General features: G+C 53.6%; 1 protein-coding gene across 6 annotated transcripts in view; it reads left to right on the forward strand.

Annotated features, from left to right (window-relative positions):
- Positions 1-17,331, forward strand: part of MAST3 (microtubule associated serine/threonine kinase 3) — an 89,446-nt gene that overhangs the window by 47,890 nt on the left and 24,225 nt on the right. For all 6 annotated transcript variants that reach the window (XR_012488199.1, XM_074302457.1, XM_074302434.1 and 3 more), the window contains 11 exons: positions 204-413; positions 1,892-1,993; positions 3,041-3,173; positions 5,388-5,437; positions 8,728-8,813; positions 9,121-9,329; positions 10,052-10,190; positions 11,100-11,232; positions 12,000-12,165; positions 13,349-13,450; positions 14,322-14,444. Coding sequence is in view for 5 of the 6 variants with exons in the window: in XM_074302457.1 (XP_074158558.1) it covers positions 204-413; positions 1,892-1,993; positions 3,041-3,173; positions 5,388-5,437; positions 8,728-8,813; positions 9,121-9,329; positions 10,052-10,190; positions 11,100-11,232; positions 12,000-12,165; positions 13,349-13,450; positions 14,322-14,444 (1,453 nt within the window). In the remaining variant the exon portion in view is untranslated. The remainder of the gene's footprint in view (positions 1-203; positions 414-1,891; positions 1,994-3,040; positions 3,174-5,387; positions 5,438-8,727; positions 8,814-9,120; positions 9,330-10,051; positions 10,191-11,099; positions 11,233-11,999; positions 12,166-13,348; positions 13,451-14,321; positions 14,445-17,331) is intronic.

A 17,331-nucleotide genomic window follows, 5' to 3' on the forward strand; every position in this document is an offset into this window, starting at 1 on the left:
AGGTTGTAAATGTCCCAAACCAACAGATATGACCTCTGACCACTGAGCCCAGTCCCTTTACAAAAAGGAAATTAAGACCCAGCAGAGGTCCGTGGGATACATCCCAAGTGATAGAGCAGGGCTGAGGCAGAAGCAGCGTTGCCATGGAGAGCCTTGATCTATCCCCTTCTTCCCCACTTTTTTACTCTGCGCTCCCCCCACAGGCCACTGCCCAAATGGAGGAGCGACTGCAGGACATCATCACCACCTTCTCCCCATCCAACACCCTGGCCCTGGCTGATGGCGTCCTGAGCTTCATTCACCACCAGATCGTGGAGCTGGCTCGGGACTGCTTGGCCAAGGCTCGGGAAGACCTGGTCACCTCTCGCTACTTCTTGGAGCTTCAGGAAAAGCTGGAGAAGATGCTGCAAGATGTGAGTTTCCCGCTGCTTTCCTTTCCTCTTCTTCCTTCCCTCTCTTTCCTCCTTTTCCTTTTCTCCTTTCCCATTTTCTCTATCTTTTCCCCTTTTTTTTCTCTTTTTCCTTCTCTGAGAACCTGTTAGAAAGGGACTGGATCATCCTATAGAGCAACTATCCCAATTATAAGGTGTTTACTTCAGAATAGCCTTAAGACATCATCTCCAACATGCATGAACTGATGCTAAGTGAAATGAGCAGAACCAAGAGATCATTATACATGGCAACAACACTACTATATGATGATCAATTCTGATGGACGTGGCCTCTCCAACAATGAGATGAACCAAATCAGTTCCAATTGATCAGTAATGAACTGAACCAGCTACACCCAGCGAAAGAACTGTGGGAAATGAGTATGGACCACAACATAGCATTTCCACTCTTTCTGTTATTGTTTGCTTGCATTTTTGTTTTTTCTTAGGTTATTTTTTTTACCTTCTTTCTAAATCTGATCTTTCTTATACAACAAGAGAACTGTATAAATATGCACACATATATTGTATTTAACATATACTCTAACATATTTAACATGAATGGGACTGCCTGCCATCTAGGGGAGAGGGTGTGCGGAAAAAGGGGAAAAGTTGGAACAAAAGGTTTTGCAAGGGTCAGTGTTGAAAAATTCCCCATGCATATGCTTTGTATATAAAAAGCTATTAAAAAAAAAAGTTTTTTTCCAATTGAATGGAAGAGCACAGTGTAGTATGCCCATCTTCCAATATGGTATTAAGGAAAACTATTATTGTGCTGTATTATTTGATAGCTAATATTTTTGTATTAAACATCTCATTTATTTGTCTACTGCCCCCCCCCCAAAAAAAAGAGAGATCATCCCCAATTTACCAATGAGGGAACATCAGTCCCAGAGAACTTTTTCCTGCTTAAAGAGCTATGGGTCAGGGCCGAGATAAAGCTAGATAAGTCTAAGCTGTAGGCTTTCCTCCTCCTACCACACTGTGCATCTTCAGCAGACTTTTAGCCTTCCATGGCTCCCTCGCAGAGATGAGGAGAGTAGGTCTGGGGCCCTAGTTACCTTTAAAGAAATGCCAGTGAGTATGGGGAGGTCACCTTCCTGCCCAGCCCGAAGAGAAAATCAAGTCTGACAAGAGATTTGGTGACAGCATGGTTGGGGAGGCTCCTGTGGATCCAAGGGGCTCAGACCTTGACTAGGGAAGCCCTGTGTCCTTTCTCAGGTCAACAGTACTGCTAATTTTGTGTGTATTCATATATGTGTATATAATTTTGTATATATCTGTACATGGGGGTATCCACACAGCATAGAGGAGCTGTTGTGGAGGCTTCCCCTACAGGGAAAGTCTCTGGGCCGAGTCTCTTTTGCCTCCTGCTTCCATGAGGGGCAAAGTAACTTGTTTGGAGACAGAGACCTTCCCAGTCAGTGATGCTCTTTGCCCCTTCTCTGTGTGACCCACAGGCGCACGAACGCTCGGAGAGCCAGGAGGTCACCTTCATTGGCCAGCTGGTTCGAAAGCTCTTAATTGTCATCTCACGCCCAGCTCGTCTCTTGGAATGCCTGGTAAGCATGCCCTGCCTAGCTTGGGGCAGCCTCCCGTGGGGAAGGAGGGGGAGGCCGCTCCACACTGACGCCTTAAAGAGAAAGCGCTCCCCTTGGAACTGGCCATGATAGCCCCTGGTTACATTTGCGGGTTACATAAAAGCATGGTGGGATAGGACCCGCTGGACGACAGAATCAGGCTCCAAAAGAGGCAAAACCAGTCCAAGAGGGTGAATTCAATGTAAAGTTTTACACTTAGGTTCAAATGGTCACTAACCCAAGAATAAGATTTGGGAGGCAAGGCGAGACTGTCAGGAAATTGAGGCAGAGGAATTAATTTGGAGTTAAAGTGTGAAGCACAATAAGATACTGCTTTGTCTATATGACAGCAAGAAAGGGCTGCCATAATCTTAAGCTGTATTTAGAGCCACCATGCCCGTAGCAAGGGAGAGGAAAGACCCTTTGTTCTCTGTCCAAAATAGTGGAGTGTGAGGGATGATCCAGAAGTCTGGATGGACCCTGAGAGACTGTTGTGGAAGGGGATCCTTGTGCATAAATGGGTTGGACTCTGGGTGGCTGATTGGTCCTATGTTTGTCCTGCGGTTGGGACAGTGGGAGGAGGCAGTCCACAAGCATTTATTAAATGCCTTTTATGTCCCATTCACTGTGCTAATTGTTAAAGGAGACACAGAAGAGGTGAGCCCTCTTCCAGTGATGGGACCATGGACAAGTTCTCAGTGTCCCCGGTTTCCTTATTTTGCTAACGGAGAGGATTAGAGTATGTGACTTTGTTGGACCCCATCCAGAGATCTCAGATCCTGTGGCGTGATCCCTGCCCGCCTTCTGGGGCTGAGACCCACAAAGCTTGTCTGATTAATTGGCAGAGGAGTATTAGAGACCAGCAGAGGTGATTTTCCTGTGACTGAGGGGGAAGGGGGAAGTCAGGCGAGTCAGATGTGCCCGGCTCCGTGCTCAGCCCCCTCTGTCGGGCACTTGCCCGCTGGACGTAGGCAGTGGTGCGAGAGTCTGGGGCTCCGTTCCAGCTCGTCTTCCCCTCCTGTTTTCCAGGAATTTGATCCTGAGGAGTTCTATCACCTTCTGGAAGCCGCGGAAGGACATGCCCGGGTGGGTCAGGGCATCAAGACGGACATTCCTCGATACATCATTGGCCAGTTAGGCCTTACCAAGGACCCTCTGGTGGGTAAGTGGGGGGAAACTGAGTCAGTCCTTGCTGAAATCCTGAAGCTGCAACACTTGGTCTAATCTTGGCTTTGCTACGTGTTTGCTTTAGGTAAGGGATTTTTTGGGGTCTTCAATTTCCCTGTTTGTATAATGAACAGGTTGGGCCCAAAGAATCGCCTCCATAATCTGTTCTAAGGAGCCCTCAGTCCTGACATTGTGTTTCCAAGAGCCCTGACGTCCTGGGTGCTAAAGACCAGCTCTGACATTCCCCTGCTCTAGGGCCCAGCTCTGACATCCTGGGTTCTAAGGAGTCCTCCTTAGACAACTTTTTTTCAACAAATTTCACAGGAAGTTGAGGGCTGGAGAGGTAGAGAGCTGTCAGTCAAGGGGAACCTCTTTGTAGGCGAAGGAGCAAGAGTCCCTAGAACCTGAAGAGAGAAATGGTCCTAGGAGAGATGGGAAGGAAGAAGCGGAAGGACCAGCTCTGGTTTCCGAAGAAACAGATTTTCTTGTTTAGAGGGAGGCTCATGGGGGGGGGGAGGTTTTGGCTGGAGGCGGGGGAGCTCTGATGGCCTCTGTCCTAATGAACCAGGACACAGGTTGTCCAGTGTAAGTGCAGTGTGAGAGAAGGAGAGCTGAGTGGTCACTTGGGGAGCCAGGGGAAGGAATGAGAGGGACAGTGAGGTAGCTGCTTCCAGATCTGGAAGTGTGGAGTGGGAAAAGTCTGAGTTCAGATCCTGACGCTGGCGCTCTTCTTTCTGATACCGGGGGTGTCGCGTGAGCTGTTCCCAGACTCAGGCCTCATCTGTAAAATGGAGCCAGTAACTGCTCTGGGACCTGCCGCCCCGGCTTGTTGTGAGACAGAAATGAGCCGAGCTATATAGAGCTCTCTGCATAATTTAAAGTTCTGTAATAATGAATTATTTCTCATTTTAAAAAATTCCATTTGGGGCAAGGACTTCCACACGTGGCTAATGGGGCTGCTGGGGAAGCTCCAGAGACCACTGGTTGAACCGGCTGACCTCTAAGGCCCCTTGAGCAGCTCCCCCAATACATTGCTGCTTCTCAAGGAAGCTCGGTCCTTGGAAACTTCCAGGTGATGGGGGTGGGGAGGAGGAGGGGGAAGCAGCTTCCTGGGTAGTTGCCAAGAACCCTGTGCTAAGCAGATGTGGCATGTAGGCGGCTGAGTACTTGGTGCTAGGAGACTTGGCTTCTTGGCATTCTTCCCCGGAGCAGAAGATTTGGGTGCTTTCATCCTGAGACTTCTGGGTCTGTCACTGAGGTCCTGCCAGCAGTGAAGTTATCTAGAAAGTAAACAGAATGCTGGAAAGTCAGGGCTGGGAGGAGTCTTAGAGAGCACTGGTGTTCAGAGCTGGGAGGAGTCTTAGAGCACAGGTGATCAGAGCTGGGAGGAGCCTTAGAGCACATGGTACAAGAGCTAGGAGGAGCATCAGAGCTGGGAGGAGTCTTAGAACACATGGTACAAGAGCTAGGAGGAGCATCAGAGCTGGGAGGAGCCTCAGAACCCAAGGTGCAGGAGCTGGAAGGGGTCTTGCAGACCATCTGTTCCAATTTCTTTATTTTACAGCCAGAAACTTAGAGGGTAAGTTGCTAGTCCTGCCCTGGGAGGTGGTGGGCTCTCTACTAAAAGTCTTTAACAGAGGACTATAGGATTCCGAGCTGGGAGGGCCCTCAGAATCCCCATGGCCACTGGTGTAAACTCAGATGGGAAGTGATCCTTGCTGGCCGTATATTGACTTATTGATTATAACATTAATAATCGATTACCATTACTATTGACAACATTAGCTATATTGTATTCTGTTTTGTTAATCATTCCCCAGTTCCATGGTAATGTGTTTCAGGCAGCGCTGGTGAATTTTGGGGCTGCTTGCCTCTCTTTAGCCCAGCCCATCCCTTGGCACCCAGGGAGAGAGCTTTTGATTTGCCAGAGTGGCCAGGAAGGCATTGGGGCTGCCCAGAAGCTCACCGGCTTTGTAGACGAGGCATCCTTGGTCAGGGCTTGGGGAAGGGATCCTCCGATTCTCTCTGTGCCCCCCAAGTCCCAGCCAATTTTGGTACCCTGTGATTCCCACCCTCCCTGGGGAGGCACGGAGTGAGTGACAGAGCTGAGACACTGAAGAGTTTTCCCGGCCTGCGCCAGCATTCCCAGACCAGGCCTCCCCCTGCTCTGGCTGACTCTGGCTAACCCTGGCTCTCTTTGTCTCTCCAGAGATGGTGCAGCTGGGTCCTCAGGATGCTGACGCCGGAGACCCCCCGGAGGTGAGTGTACCAGTCTTTAGGGTTGAAAACGATTCGTCTGTGGTGGGAGGGCCCGGCCACCCGAGAGAATCAGAGCTAGAGGAAATGGGGAGCAAGTGAGGGATCGGTGAGACACGTTGTGTCTGGTTACCACTAGTGGCTACTGCAGACTTCTTCTGGTTGGGGTAAGGGCTTGGGCAGCTGGGCTTGGAGTCAGAAAAATCTGACATCCAGTCTTGTCTTGGACTCGCTAGCTGTGTGATCATGGCGAAGGCACTTCCCTCTCTCAGTCTCAGTTTCTTTCTCTATAAAATGGCAGTAATAATTATCCTCAACTCCTAGGGTTGTTGTGTGGTTCAAAGAGATAGACACAAAATACTCTGCCAGCCTCAAGTTGCACTGTCAATGCAAGTGATCATTGTTGGGATGGGATTTCCTTAACAGAGGCAGCTGGAGGACAGTGGGGGACACTCTGGAGGTTGCAAACTTTTCCCCTGGCATCTGCTTCTTTTGGAGGGAGCTCCGTCTCTGTCTGGCCTCAGCAGGGCAGGGAGCAGGGTTCCCCTGGTTTGGTGTGGGGGTAAGCATGGTGTCTGGGGAGCCCAGGCTCTGAGTTCTTGCATCGGGGGAAAAGAGAAAGGGAAGTACTAGCCGTTCTGGCTGGAGAAATCAGGAAGGTGGGACGGGCCTTGGTCTCAGCAAGATAGACACCACAAGAATGATCAGGAATAAAGTCTAGATTCTTCTTTTTTATTATTATTATTATAGCTTTTTATTTACAAGACATATGCATGGGTAATTTTTCAGCATTGACCCTTGCAAAGCCTTCTGTTCCAACCTTTCCCTCCTCCCCCCCACCCCCTCCCCCAGAGGATAAGTGAGTCTAGATTCTTTATTCTGGCCCAGCCTTGATCTTAGTGCAGGAGGCAGGGGAGCCACCCTGAGACTCTTCCAGCCCTTTAGCCTGTATAAACCTTATTGTAATTACATCATTACAGCTTACTGATTATGTCTCAACTCAGAGAATCCATCACACTGAGTTAACACCTTGTTTCAAGTACACTTCTACTCTACACTTGGGGAAAGAAAGACCTGGATCTTCTCGGTTGGGAAAATGCCAGAGGGGAGCTTCTGGAATCCCAGAGCCGGAAGGGACCTTAGTGGTCGGAGGCCCTTTCTGACCTGAGCTCATTTTAATGAGTTAATGAATGAAGGCTGATGGTACCTTCTCCCTTGCTGATCTTGTCAGCAAAGAGGAATTCAATTATCTCTATGCTTAAAATGAGTACATCTACCTTTTCAGCCCTATCCTTGTTGTGCACATAATAGGTGCTTAATAATTTGTCTGATGGAAAAGCATTTATTATCAACCACACACTCTGCTAAGTACTGGCTCTACAAATAAAAATCAGACAGTCCCTGCCTTTCAAGAAGTTTTTGGTTTTTTGGATTGTTTTGGCTTTTTTTTGCTGAGGCAGTTGGGATTAAGTGACTTGCCCAGGTCACACAGTAGGACGTGTTGAGTATTTGAGATCTGAGGTCAGATTTGAACTCAGGTCCTCCTGACTTCAGGGCTGGTGCTCTACCCACTGCCCCATCCAGCTGCCCCAGGGAGTTTACATTTTAATGGAAGAAGACTATGCACATAATGGTGTGGAAGTGGGAAAGGGTATTTTGGTTTAGAAAGACACCGGGAAGGGGAATGGAGTCACAGAAGAGTTGTGACACTTTTCAGGAACAATGACAGTTGCTTACTTTTATTTCTTTGATTTCCAGAACTGAAACGAGGGTAGTAAAACTGGGCCAGATAGTATGGAGAAGTGAAACAAGCTGCAGCCTGGGGCCCAGAGGGAATGGGCACTCGGAGGGCACTAATAATTCTAGGACCTCGGAGAGGGAATTGCTGCCAGGAAGGGACCAGACAACATGACAGAAGTGTGGGGATTAAAGGGCTCCCTTTTAGGAAGCCTTTAAGTCCACTGGCTTCTGTTTGTGTCCCTGAAGGGGCTGGCAGATGTCATTACTGAGCTTTTGTCAGTGATACTTGAAGGATTTGGGAAAAACTAGAGAAATGCCACAAAGTTAGAGAAGCACGAACGTGGTTCCAGGCTTTTTAAAGGCAGAGAACAGAGCCTGCTCATTCTAAGCCAGTGAGCTTGACATTAGTTCCAGGAACACTCTAGAAGGGATTGGGAGAGATGGCTGGTGAACATCTAGAAAGGGAAGGGGTCACCGAGCATCGGCCCGGCAGCTTGGTCCCACACAGGGCCTGCCTAATGAACCTCCTGCTCTCGGGACAGGGTTCCTCTGCATGAGATGGAGGACGTGTTGCCGGTGCTTGTTTACCGAGATTTTGGTTAAAGTGTTCTGTGTTATTGCAGAGAAGACGGAGCGATGGGGACTCCTCGACCTCGGGGTGGCCGGAGTCAAACAGTAGTTGTTAATGTGCAGGGTCGGCATGGGGAGAGGGCTCTGACATGCCTCTGAGATGGACAGATAATGGGAAGCTGGGGGGGGCCGCTAACACTGGCTGATGGTATTGATCGATCCAAATGACCGGTGAGGTCCCGTCTAACTCAAGCTCTTTACTCTGTGACTTCAGTGACAAGGAACTCTTCACCTCCTAAGTCAACAGCTTTCCTGTAGGGCTGATCTAGTCTTCCTTCAATCTGCCTCCTTTTGAACCCCCCAAATTTCCCCCAACCAAAAGGTCTGCAACAGGATTTCTTACACTTCTCTCCTTTTGTGACCTCGTTTTAACCTGAGAAATGTTTACATGACCCTGTTTATAAAATAGGCATGCAAATCAGACATTTATGATAACTCACAATTCTGTGACCCCGCATTCAGTGACTAGACCCCATACGGGTCATGAGCCAGATTGAAGAAGCTGGAGTCTCTGGGGTTTATGGGAGCCTTGAAGGAACCTTAGAGATCATCCAGTCCTAGCCTCTCACTTTTACCTGTGAAACAGTTTGCCAGAGGCGTTGAGGTGGCAGTGACTCAGGTTTGGAACTCAAGTCAGAGGGCCCCAAACGCAGAGTGAGACTGCTCTGAAGTCACACGGGGCAGAGCTGAGATTGGGACGTCCCAGTTCATTGGTCTTTTCCCTGCACCAGCTCTGCCCTTTGAGGCAGGGTGCTGTAGGCTGAGCTTTTGGAGGAGGGTACAAGATGGCCGACCTCCTGAGCCCAAGGGCAGAGGATTTCTTGGGGCTCTCGGGCAGAAGGTGACCGGTCCCGGTGCCCCTGGGGTCTGGCAGGCACTGGGAGCTGGGGAATCCTCTCCACTTTCACTCTGGTTTTTTTCAGAACCGATCTCTCACTGTCCCTTCCCGAAGGAAACCCTGCGAGAGTGACTTTGAGACCATCAAACTGATCAGCAACGGAGCTTATGGGTAAGTGGGAGGCAGCCTTCCTGAAGTGGGGGCACCAATGTCCTCAGCTGCAGAGCTGACAAGGGCCACTTCTCCAGGGAAGTCCAGGGGGGCAAGATGCTGTGGCTTTATCTGCAGAACATGGAGTGCCAGACTAAGAGAGGCCTTAGGACCCCGAGGTCGGAGCCTAGCAGAGCGTATGACCATAGAATATAGAATGTCATAGTTGAAAAGGCCCTTAGAAGGTAAATTGTCAAAGCTAGGAGGGGTCTTAGAACGTAGATTATTCGTCATCACCTTGTTCATCCCATCCTTCCCTCCCCTGCAGGGCGGTGTATCTGGTCAGGCATCGGGAGACCCGCCAGCGCTTCGCTATCAAAAAGATCAACAAGCAGAACTTAGTGCTCCGGAACCAGATCCAGCAAGTGTTTGTGGAGAGGGACATCCTCACCTTTGCTGAGAACCCCTTTGTCGTCAGTATGTTCTGCTCCTTTGAAACCCGCAGGCACCTCTGCATGGTCATGGAATACGTGGAAGGTCAGTACTGGGCAGCTGGAGGTGATGGCAGGAGATCAGCATTAGGGGGGGTCAGTATTCAGAGTTCCTTCCCCAGCTCTACTCAGGCTTTTTGTGTAACTGGGTGAATCCCTCTCTCTGGGCCTCAGTTTCCCCATCTGTGACTGGATGGTCTCTAAGTGTTCCTCCTAGCTCCAGCATCTTGTGTTCTAAGATTCTTCCAGCTCTGACATCCTGGGTTCTAAGGGCCCTCCCAGCTCTGACCTCCTGGGTTCTAAGGGCCCTCCCAGCTCTGACCTCCTGGGTTCTAAGGGCCCTCCCAGCTCTGACCTCCTGGGTTCTAAGGGCCCTCCCAGCTCTGACCTCCTGGGTTCTAAGGGCCTCCCAGCTCTGACCTCCTGGGTTCTAAGCCCCCTCCCAGCCCTTACACTCAGTGTTTTAAGCCCACAGCAGTTTCATGAGCAGGCCCCTGCAGGGGTGATGAGCTCCCTGTCTCCCTCACTCGGCCCCGGCCCTCGGGGGCCCTGTCCTCCCTGGCTGCCTCGGCCTCTGACCAGGTCCGTGGCTCAGGCTCATTCTTTCCTCCAGCTCTCTCGCTCATCTGCCCGACCTTCTCTGGTTGAAGCCTTCCCGTCAGGAGCTGAGACGGGAGCCGGGGAGAGCTCTCTTGTCCCGTGGGGGGTCCCCGTTCCCTGGGGAGGCCGGGTCGCCCCTCACTCCACCTGATGCTGGTCTTTCTGCAGGGGGGGACTGCGCCACGCTGCTGAAGAATATGGGCCCCCTCCCCGTGGACATGGCCCGCATGTACTTCGCGGAGACCGTGCTGGCCTTGGAGTATCTACACAACTACGGCATCGTGCACCGGGACCTCAAGCCAGACAAGTGAGAGGAGGCAGCGTCCGGGAGGGAGGCCATGGGGGAGGCGGGATCCACTGGAGGCCTGGCTGCCCCCGGGGCCGGAGGGTCTGCAGGGGGCAGCTCCTGGAAATCCGCAGCCGCCAGAGCCCAGAAGAAGCACCCTGGAGCTCCTGGGCTTCAGCCTCCCCACGACAGAAACTGGGCCGCCTCCGAGAAAGGCCTCAGCCCAGCAGGACTGGAGCTCGAGGGCAGCAGCTCTGGCTCCTGTTCCCTTTGTACTCCTCCCTCTGGGGGGCCCGGCCAATCTGGGAGAAGCTTCCTCTTTTGAATCTTTATCATCCCTCCTGGGAACAGCATACACTCCTGGGGAAGCCCGGCTTAGCCCTCGGCTCCTAGGAGAGTCTGGGCCCTGGCGCCGGCTCTGTGAAGCCCGATGTTGGCGCCTCGGTTCGGTTCCCCTCTGGCCTGTCAGCCCCTCCCCCAGACAGAGCCCCTGGCCCTGGCCCTCCCCCGCCGAGCCTGGCTTCCTCCCCTGGAGAAGGACGGGCTGGGTCTGGATCTGAAATCCTGCGTGTCCCACCAGCGACTGCAGAGGAGGGAACTCTGTGCGGGGCAGGGGGTGTCCCCCTAATTACCCACCAGCCTGGAGTTGCACCAGCTGAGGTCTCATCCTTCCCCGTTCTCTCCTTCGGGAGGCGTTCCTCCGCCCTGCCTGCTGCTTGCAGGGGCGTGCCTCCGGTGCCTGCTGGCTCAGTGTCCCGGCCTGGCCCCCTGCTCCCGTGAGGGCCGGTGCCCTGTGGAAGGTTGGGCTGGAGACATCCTCGGGCTCCAGGAGCGCAGGAGGATGTGGAGGCTTTCCCGGAGGCCTCGGCCCTGCCCCTCGGGCTCTCCGGCCTGAGCCTGTGTGACGGCCCCTTCCCTGCTCTGTTCCAGCCTCTTAATCACGTCCTTGGGCCACATCAAGCTGACGGACTTCGGGCTGTCCAAGATCGGACTGATGAGCATGACCACGAACCTGTACGAGGGCCACATTGAGAAGGACGCCCGGGAGTTTGTGGACAAGCAAGTGAGTGTCTCCGTCTCCGGGGGGGTTGTGGGAGGAACGGGCTTAGGAGTGGGGGGTGGAGTTGGGCGGCCAGCTCTGGTGGGGGGGATGAGACCCCCAGAGGTGGGGAGCCGGGCAGCCCCTCTCCAGCTGTCGGGAAGCTTCCTTGTCTACTGCCTAAGACAGCGGCATTTAAAAGTGCCTACCACCCTCCTGTGCCCTCATTATCCAGGGCTTGCCCCGGGACAAGGGGCAGAGCTGGACTTCACTGATTGGTTGATTGGTCTACAGGGAGATTGGGTGTTTTAGGCTCACCAGCCCTTGCCCAGCACGGCCCAAGTGCCCGCTCTCTCATTGACCCGGTGTGTGTCCGTCTGTCTGTCTGAGGGAGCTTGGGCGGATCTCTTCCTACTCCCTTTTCTCATCTGTAGAAAGAAATGTTGGCGTTCTTCTAGCTCTTGATTCTACAGCCCACGAGGAACATGCTTTGAGTTGGCCATTTTTCTAGCGTCCCTATCCTTGGTCCCCCTTGACCACACCTGGGGCTGCCCAGAGCCCCATCCTCTATAGGACTTTCTCCTGCTGCCTTCCCTCCTGAACTTCCCTTCTCGTCTGGTACGTGTACGTGCTCCCTCCCCCTCGGACTGGAAGCCCTTCCTGGTTCCGCCGCTTAGCCTGGTACACAGTCAGTGCTTAGGAAGTGCTGGTTGTCTAATTGAATGATGGGAGCATCTGGCCTAGGCCCTGCCTGCCGGAGCCCAGCTCTCACTGGGCGTCTCCTCCCCCAGGTCTGTGGCACCCCCGAGTACATCGCACCCGAAGTGATCTTCCGACAAGGCTACGGGAAGCCGGTGGACTGGTGGGCCATGGGTGTCATTCTCTATGAATTTCTGGTGGGCTGCGTCCCGTTCTTCGGCGACACCCCTGAGGAACTCTTCGGCCAGGTCATCAGTGGTACGTCTCCCCCCGGGACTTGGGGCGTCCCCCTCAGCCCCCCGAAGATGAATGTGAGAGGCCCCGTGGAGCATGGGCCCGGACGGGGGATGGGGCGCAGGGGGCGGGGGCGGTCAGGAGACCCGGGGTGAGTCAGCTTCTCCCCCTGAGTCACCACGATGTTCTGGCGCTGTCCCTTCCGAAGGAACCCAGGTTCCAGCTTGATAGCCGGGGAGGAAGGAGCCTTCCCACTTAAAAATTTTTTTTCACTTAACAAAGATATTTTTTCCCCTTCCAATTGAAAAAAAAGTCAGAACCTCTGCAGCAAATACGCAGTCAGACAACAATCCCCCTTTGGCTGTGTCCAAAAGCATGTGGCTCATTCTGCCCCCTTGGCCCCCCACCTGTAAGAAGGTGGGACAGCTCCGACCCTCCGCTCCAGTGGAAGGAACACTGGAATTAGGGTCGCAGGAGCCTCGATCCCAGCACAGCCTTTGGTGCTAATTCTTGTGTCCCTGGGCAGGGCCCTCTCTGGACAGCAGGGTTTGTTTTTTTTTTTTAATATTATTATAGCTTTTTATTTAGAAGATATATGCATGGGTAATTTTCCAGCATTGACAGTTGCAAAACCTTTTGTTTGTATACATGTCCATACAATTATTTTGTTGTACAAAAAGAATCGGACTTTGAAACAGTGCACATTTAGCCTGTGAAGGAAATAAAAAATGCAGGCGGACAATAGAGGGACTGGGAATTCCATGTAGTGGTCCATAGTCGTCTCCCAGAGTTCTCTCACTGGGTGCAGCTGGTTCAGTTCATTACTGATCTATCAGAACTGATTTCATCTCATTGTTGGAGAGGGCCACGTCCGTCAGAACTGTTCCTCATATAGGATTGTTGTTGAAGGATACGATGCTGGTTCTACACAGCAGGTTTTTATCTGTAAACTGAGGGACTTTCGGGTCCCTTCCAGCTCTAGAACATATCCAGGGGAGAGGGGCGGGGGTGAGGGAGGTTTTCCAGGCATCCTCCCCAGCTCTCCCTCAGACCTCCCTCCAAAATGGCACTGAAGGGGGAGGGGGTCCAGCTGGCTACCGCCGGCTGTGCAGACCCCCGGCCCAGAGGCTTCTGCTCAGAGCGGGCCTGGGCCAGAGCCTCCCGCAGCTTCGCCACCCCTGCTGGGAGCTGACCCTTCTTTGTCTAGATGACATCATCTGGCCAGACGGGGACGAGGCGCTGCCCGCGGATGCTCAGGACCTGATCACAAAGCTGCTGAAGCAGAGTCCCCTGGACCGACTCGGTACCGGTACGTGGCCCGGGGGAGGGGGGCCCGGCAGCCACAGGCCCCGGGTCACGTGAACCTTGGGCTTCTACAAGCTGGTCCCTAGTCAGAGCCCGGTGCTCAGAGGCACAGTTGGGCTTCTCCCTGCCCCCCGCTGAGATGGGTCTGCCCAGTCAGCCCCAGGCATGTTTTCCTGCTGGGCAGGCTGGGCCTGAGTTATGTTTTCCTTCCCACCGAGTGTCCGCCCCTCTTTCTCTCTGTGTCCACCCTGATGAGCCAGCTCTGTCTGACCCACGGGTTTTCTCAAATTCCTTTTTTTTAAAAAATATTTTAAAAGTTTTATTTCATTAAATGTTTCTCGATTTCATTTTGTAATTTTCTAAAGATTTCAGCCCCAAATTCTCTCCTTCCCTACTCCTGAGGGAGGTCAGATCACTTGTTCCTTAACTTGAAGCCCCCTAACATGCTCTCCTTGAAGCACCAGAGCCGGCCCCTCGGGCCCATCTTCAGTCCTCTGGCAAGCAAGCGTTTCCTGGTACCCGATGGACGGCGGGCGCGAGCTCAGAGCATCCCCCTCTGCCCCTCCTGCCGCCGCTCCCTCCCCGCACCGCCCTGGCCTGACTCTGGCCTCCTCCTGCGCCCCCATTCTGCCTTACTCCCCTCACTCGCCAGTAACTTACATAGATAGAAACAAGCAGCTGGCTGTTTAAAAAAAGAAATTGTTGAGAGGGTGCGTGCCCTAATGCCCCACCCCAAAAAGCTTTCTGACAATTGGTTGTGGCGCCCTTGAGCTACAGAGAAGGAGCTGGAAGGGCTCGTGGAGGCAGGGGGCTGGGGAGGGGGCAGAGGCCCAAGGAGCGGGATGCTCAGTCCCAGCCCGGTCTGACCCCTGCAGGTGGGGCCTATGAAGTAAAGCAGCACCCCTTCTTCCACAACCTCGACTGGACGGGGCTCCTCCGGCAGAAGGCAGAATTCATCCCGCAGCTGGAGGCGGAAGATGACACGAGCTACTTTGACAGTGAGTGGGAAGCAGTTCTCTGGAGGTGTGGGGGAGGGTGTGCTCCTCTGGAAGGGGAATGGTTATGCTCCCCTGCTTTGGGGTGAAGGAGTGGAGCCTCTTTTAGAATCAAAACCGTATATATTAGTCAGAAGGCTAGAACAGGTAGTCTCTGAGCGCCTCCCACCTCTGACATTCTTTAGTGTAGGGCCCTCCTAGCTCTGCCATTCTCTGGGTCCACTCAGCTCTGACATCCCAGGTTCTAAGGGCCCTCCCAGCTCTGACCTCCCGGGTTCTAAGGGCCCTCCCAGCTCTGACCTCCCGGGTTCTAAAGGCCCTCCCAGCCCTGCCCTCCTGGGTTCTAAGGGCCCTCCCAGCCCTGCCCTCCTGGGTTCTAAAGGCCCTCCCAGCCCTGCCCTCCTGGGTTCTAAGGGCCCTCCCAGCTCTGACCTCCCGGGTTCTAAAGGCCCTCCCAGCTCTGACCTCCCGGGTTCTAAGGGCCCTCCCAGCCCTGCCCTCCTGGGTTCTAAGGGCCCTCCCGGCCCTGCCCTCCTGGGTTCTAAGGGCCCTCCCAGCTCTGACCTCCTGGGTTCTAAGGGCCCTCCCGGCTCTGACCTCCTGGGTTCTAAGGGCCCTCCCAGCCCTGCCCTCCTGGGTTCTAAGGGCCCTCCCAGCTCTGACATCCTGTGTTCTAAGGGCCCTCCCAGCTCTGACCTCCTGGGTTCTAAGGGCCCTCCCAGCTCTGACCTCCTGGGTTCTAAGGGCCCTCCCAGCCCTGCCCTCCTGGGTTCTAAGGGCCCTCCCAGCTCTGACCTCCTGGGTTCTAAGGGCCCTCCCAGCTCTGACCTCCTGGGTTCTAAGGGCCCTCCCAGCCCTGCCCTCCTGGGTTCTAAGGACCCTCCCAGCTCTGACATTGTATGTCTGCAGTGAGTCTGCTACAGCAGATGGCAACATCTGTCCAGGGTCCTGAAATCTCCTACAGTGGAGGGCTGGTGGTCCCTGGGTCTTTGGGGCTGAGTTTCATTCAGCTGGTGACCCCCAGGCCGCTCCCCTTATTGCCTCTTGCTCCTTAGCCTGTCTAGCCGGGCTATTGTATTGCTGCATCTAGGCAGGGTAGAAAGAAGTCCCCTGTGGCCAGGGCTGGGAAGCTGTTGCTGACCCTGACCTTGGAGAGGAAATGCAAGCGGGAGAGGAGTGAACTGTCTGTGAGGAGCCGAGAGGAAGCTTGGCCCTCTCTGCTTTGGGAGGGGCAGGAAATGTTGTTAACCCCGGCCTGAGGTCCATCCCAAATCTCCTCATCTCTGAGCTCTCCCTTCTCCAGTGTGAGAAATACGCATCTGCAGGCTGGAACCAGGGGTCTCCTGAGACCCCAGACCAGCTTTCTCTTCTCCTTTCCCCCTGCAACGGCCTCCCCGTGTCTCAGGTTCCCTGTTTTATGGAGAGTGCTAAGGCTCCTTACCTAACAGGGAGGCTCTAACGGATGGCACTCTCAGTGCTCGTCTCACAGAGGCAGATTGGGATGGTTAGCTTAGAGAGGAGGAGGTTTGGGGCCAGCTGTTTGCCTTTAGATGTTTGAAGAGTGTTCTGTAAGTCACTCAATAAGCATTTATGAAGCTCCTACTATGTATGTGCCAGTGCTAAACACTTGAGAAAGAAGGAAAGAAAAAAATAAGAAAAGGAACAAAAAGAAAGAAAAAAATAATGAATAAGAAAAAAATAGGCGTTAGACTTGTCCTTTTGGTCCCAGAGAGGAACCCTTGGACAAGTGGCTGGAAATTACGAAAGACACAGCTCCCACATCCTTGTAAACAGCGGCTTCCCAGCCATTCCGAGCTGTGCACAAGTGGGCCGGGCTGTGTGCAGGGAGGGGCTCTCCGGCACCTCGAGTATTCCCGTGGCGGCCGGAGGACCACTTCTCAAACATGAGATTCCTCCTCAGGGCCGGGTGACCTTTGCAGCCCTTGTAGCTCCGAAATCTCATGTTGGATCCGGATTGAAGGTGAAATCCTGCCGACCAAGACTGAGTTTGGGGGCAGCTTTGAGCTCCCACCTCGTGGTTCCCTCCTTCCCCCAGCACTTCCAAGAACTCCGGCTCTTCTGGGTGGGACCCGGCCTCCTGGCCCAGGCACAAGGGACTGGGCGTTGTCTCTGGGAGCCGGGCTGTGGATGTGCCCGGCCTTCCACGAAGGGAGCTGCCCTTGGGGGCTGCCTCTGCGGGGCTTGGAGCAGGCCCTGAGTGACGCCCCGAGGCAGGATTTCCGGGAGCTGCAGGTGACTGACTGCCCCTTGGCCTCCCCAGGCCCCTTTGGTCCTGCTTTCAGACAGCAGGAAGGCCTCTGTCCCTGATGCAGCCAGAGGATGAGCCCTCGTGTATAACCTCAGAGGGGGCAGCTCTGGTGCCAGCCAGGCCTGACTTAGCTCAGTGTGAAGAAAAATCTCCCTAACACAACTCCCTCCCCCCTCCATCGTGCCCACAGCTGGGAGCTGACACTCTGCCCTTAGCCATCAGGAAAGCGGACTGGCTTCCTGTCGTCTCCGGGGTCGGAGCCAGAGTCCTCTGGGCCTGGACCTCTGGGGTACGGAGGGAGCACAGACTCTGCCTGGTACACGTTTCAGGTCCTGTCCCTGTGCCGATGCTTCCACCCGTACTTCCACCTTGCTTACAGTTCTCTCTCCCTGTGGAAGGCTTTTCCTGCCTGCCACTGTCCTCCCCATCCCTGCCCAGTTATCTTTTCTTTGTTTTGTGAATCACATAGTACACATACACACCTTGTATTTATTCCTGTGTCTGTCATTCCATCTTCTCTGTAAGCCATGGTAGAATGGAAGCTTTTCCTTTGGGGGTTGGTTTGGTTTCGGTTTTACAGTGGAAGCTTTTCTGGGTTTTTTGTTTTGTTTTGTTTAGAAT

Source organism: Sminthopsis crassicaudata, chromosome 1 (assembly GCF_048593235.1).
Source record: "Sminthopsis crassicaudata isolate SCR6 chromosome 1, ASM4859323v1, whole genome shotgun sequence".
NCBI classification, from domain to species: domain Eukaryota; kingdom Metazoa; phylum Chordata; class Mammalia; order Dasyuromorphia; family Dasyuridae; genus Sminthopsis; species Sminthopsis crassicaudata.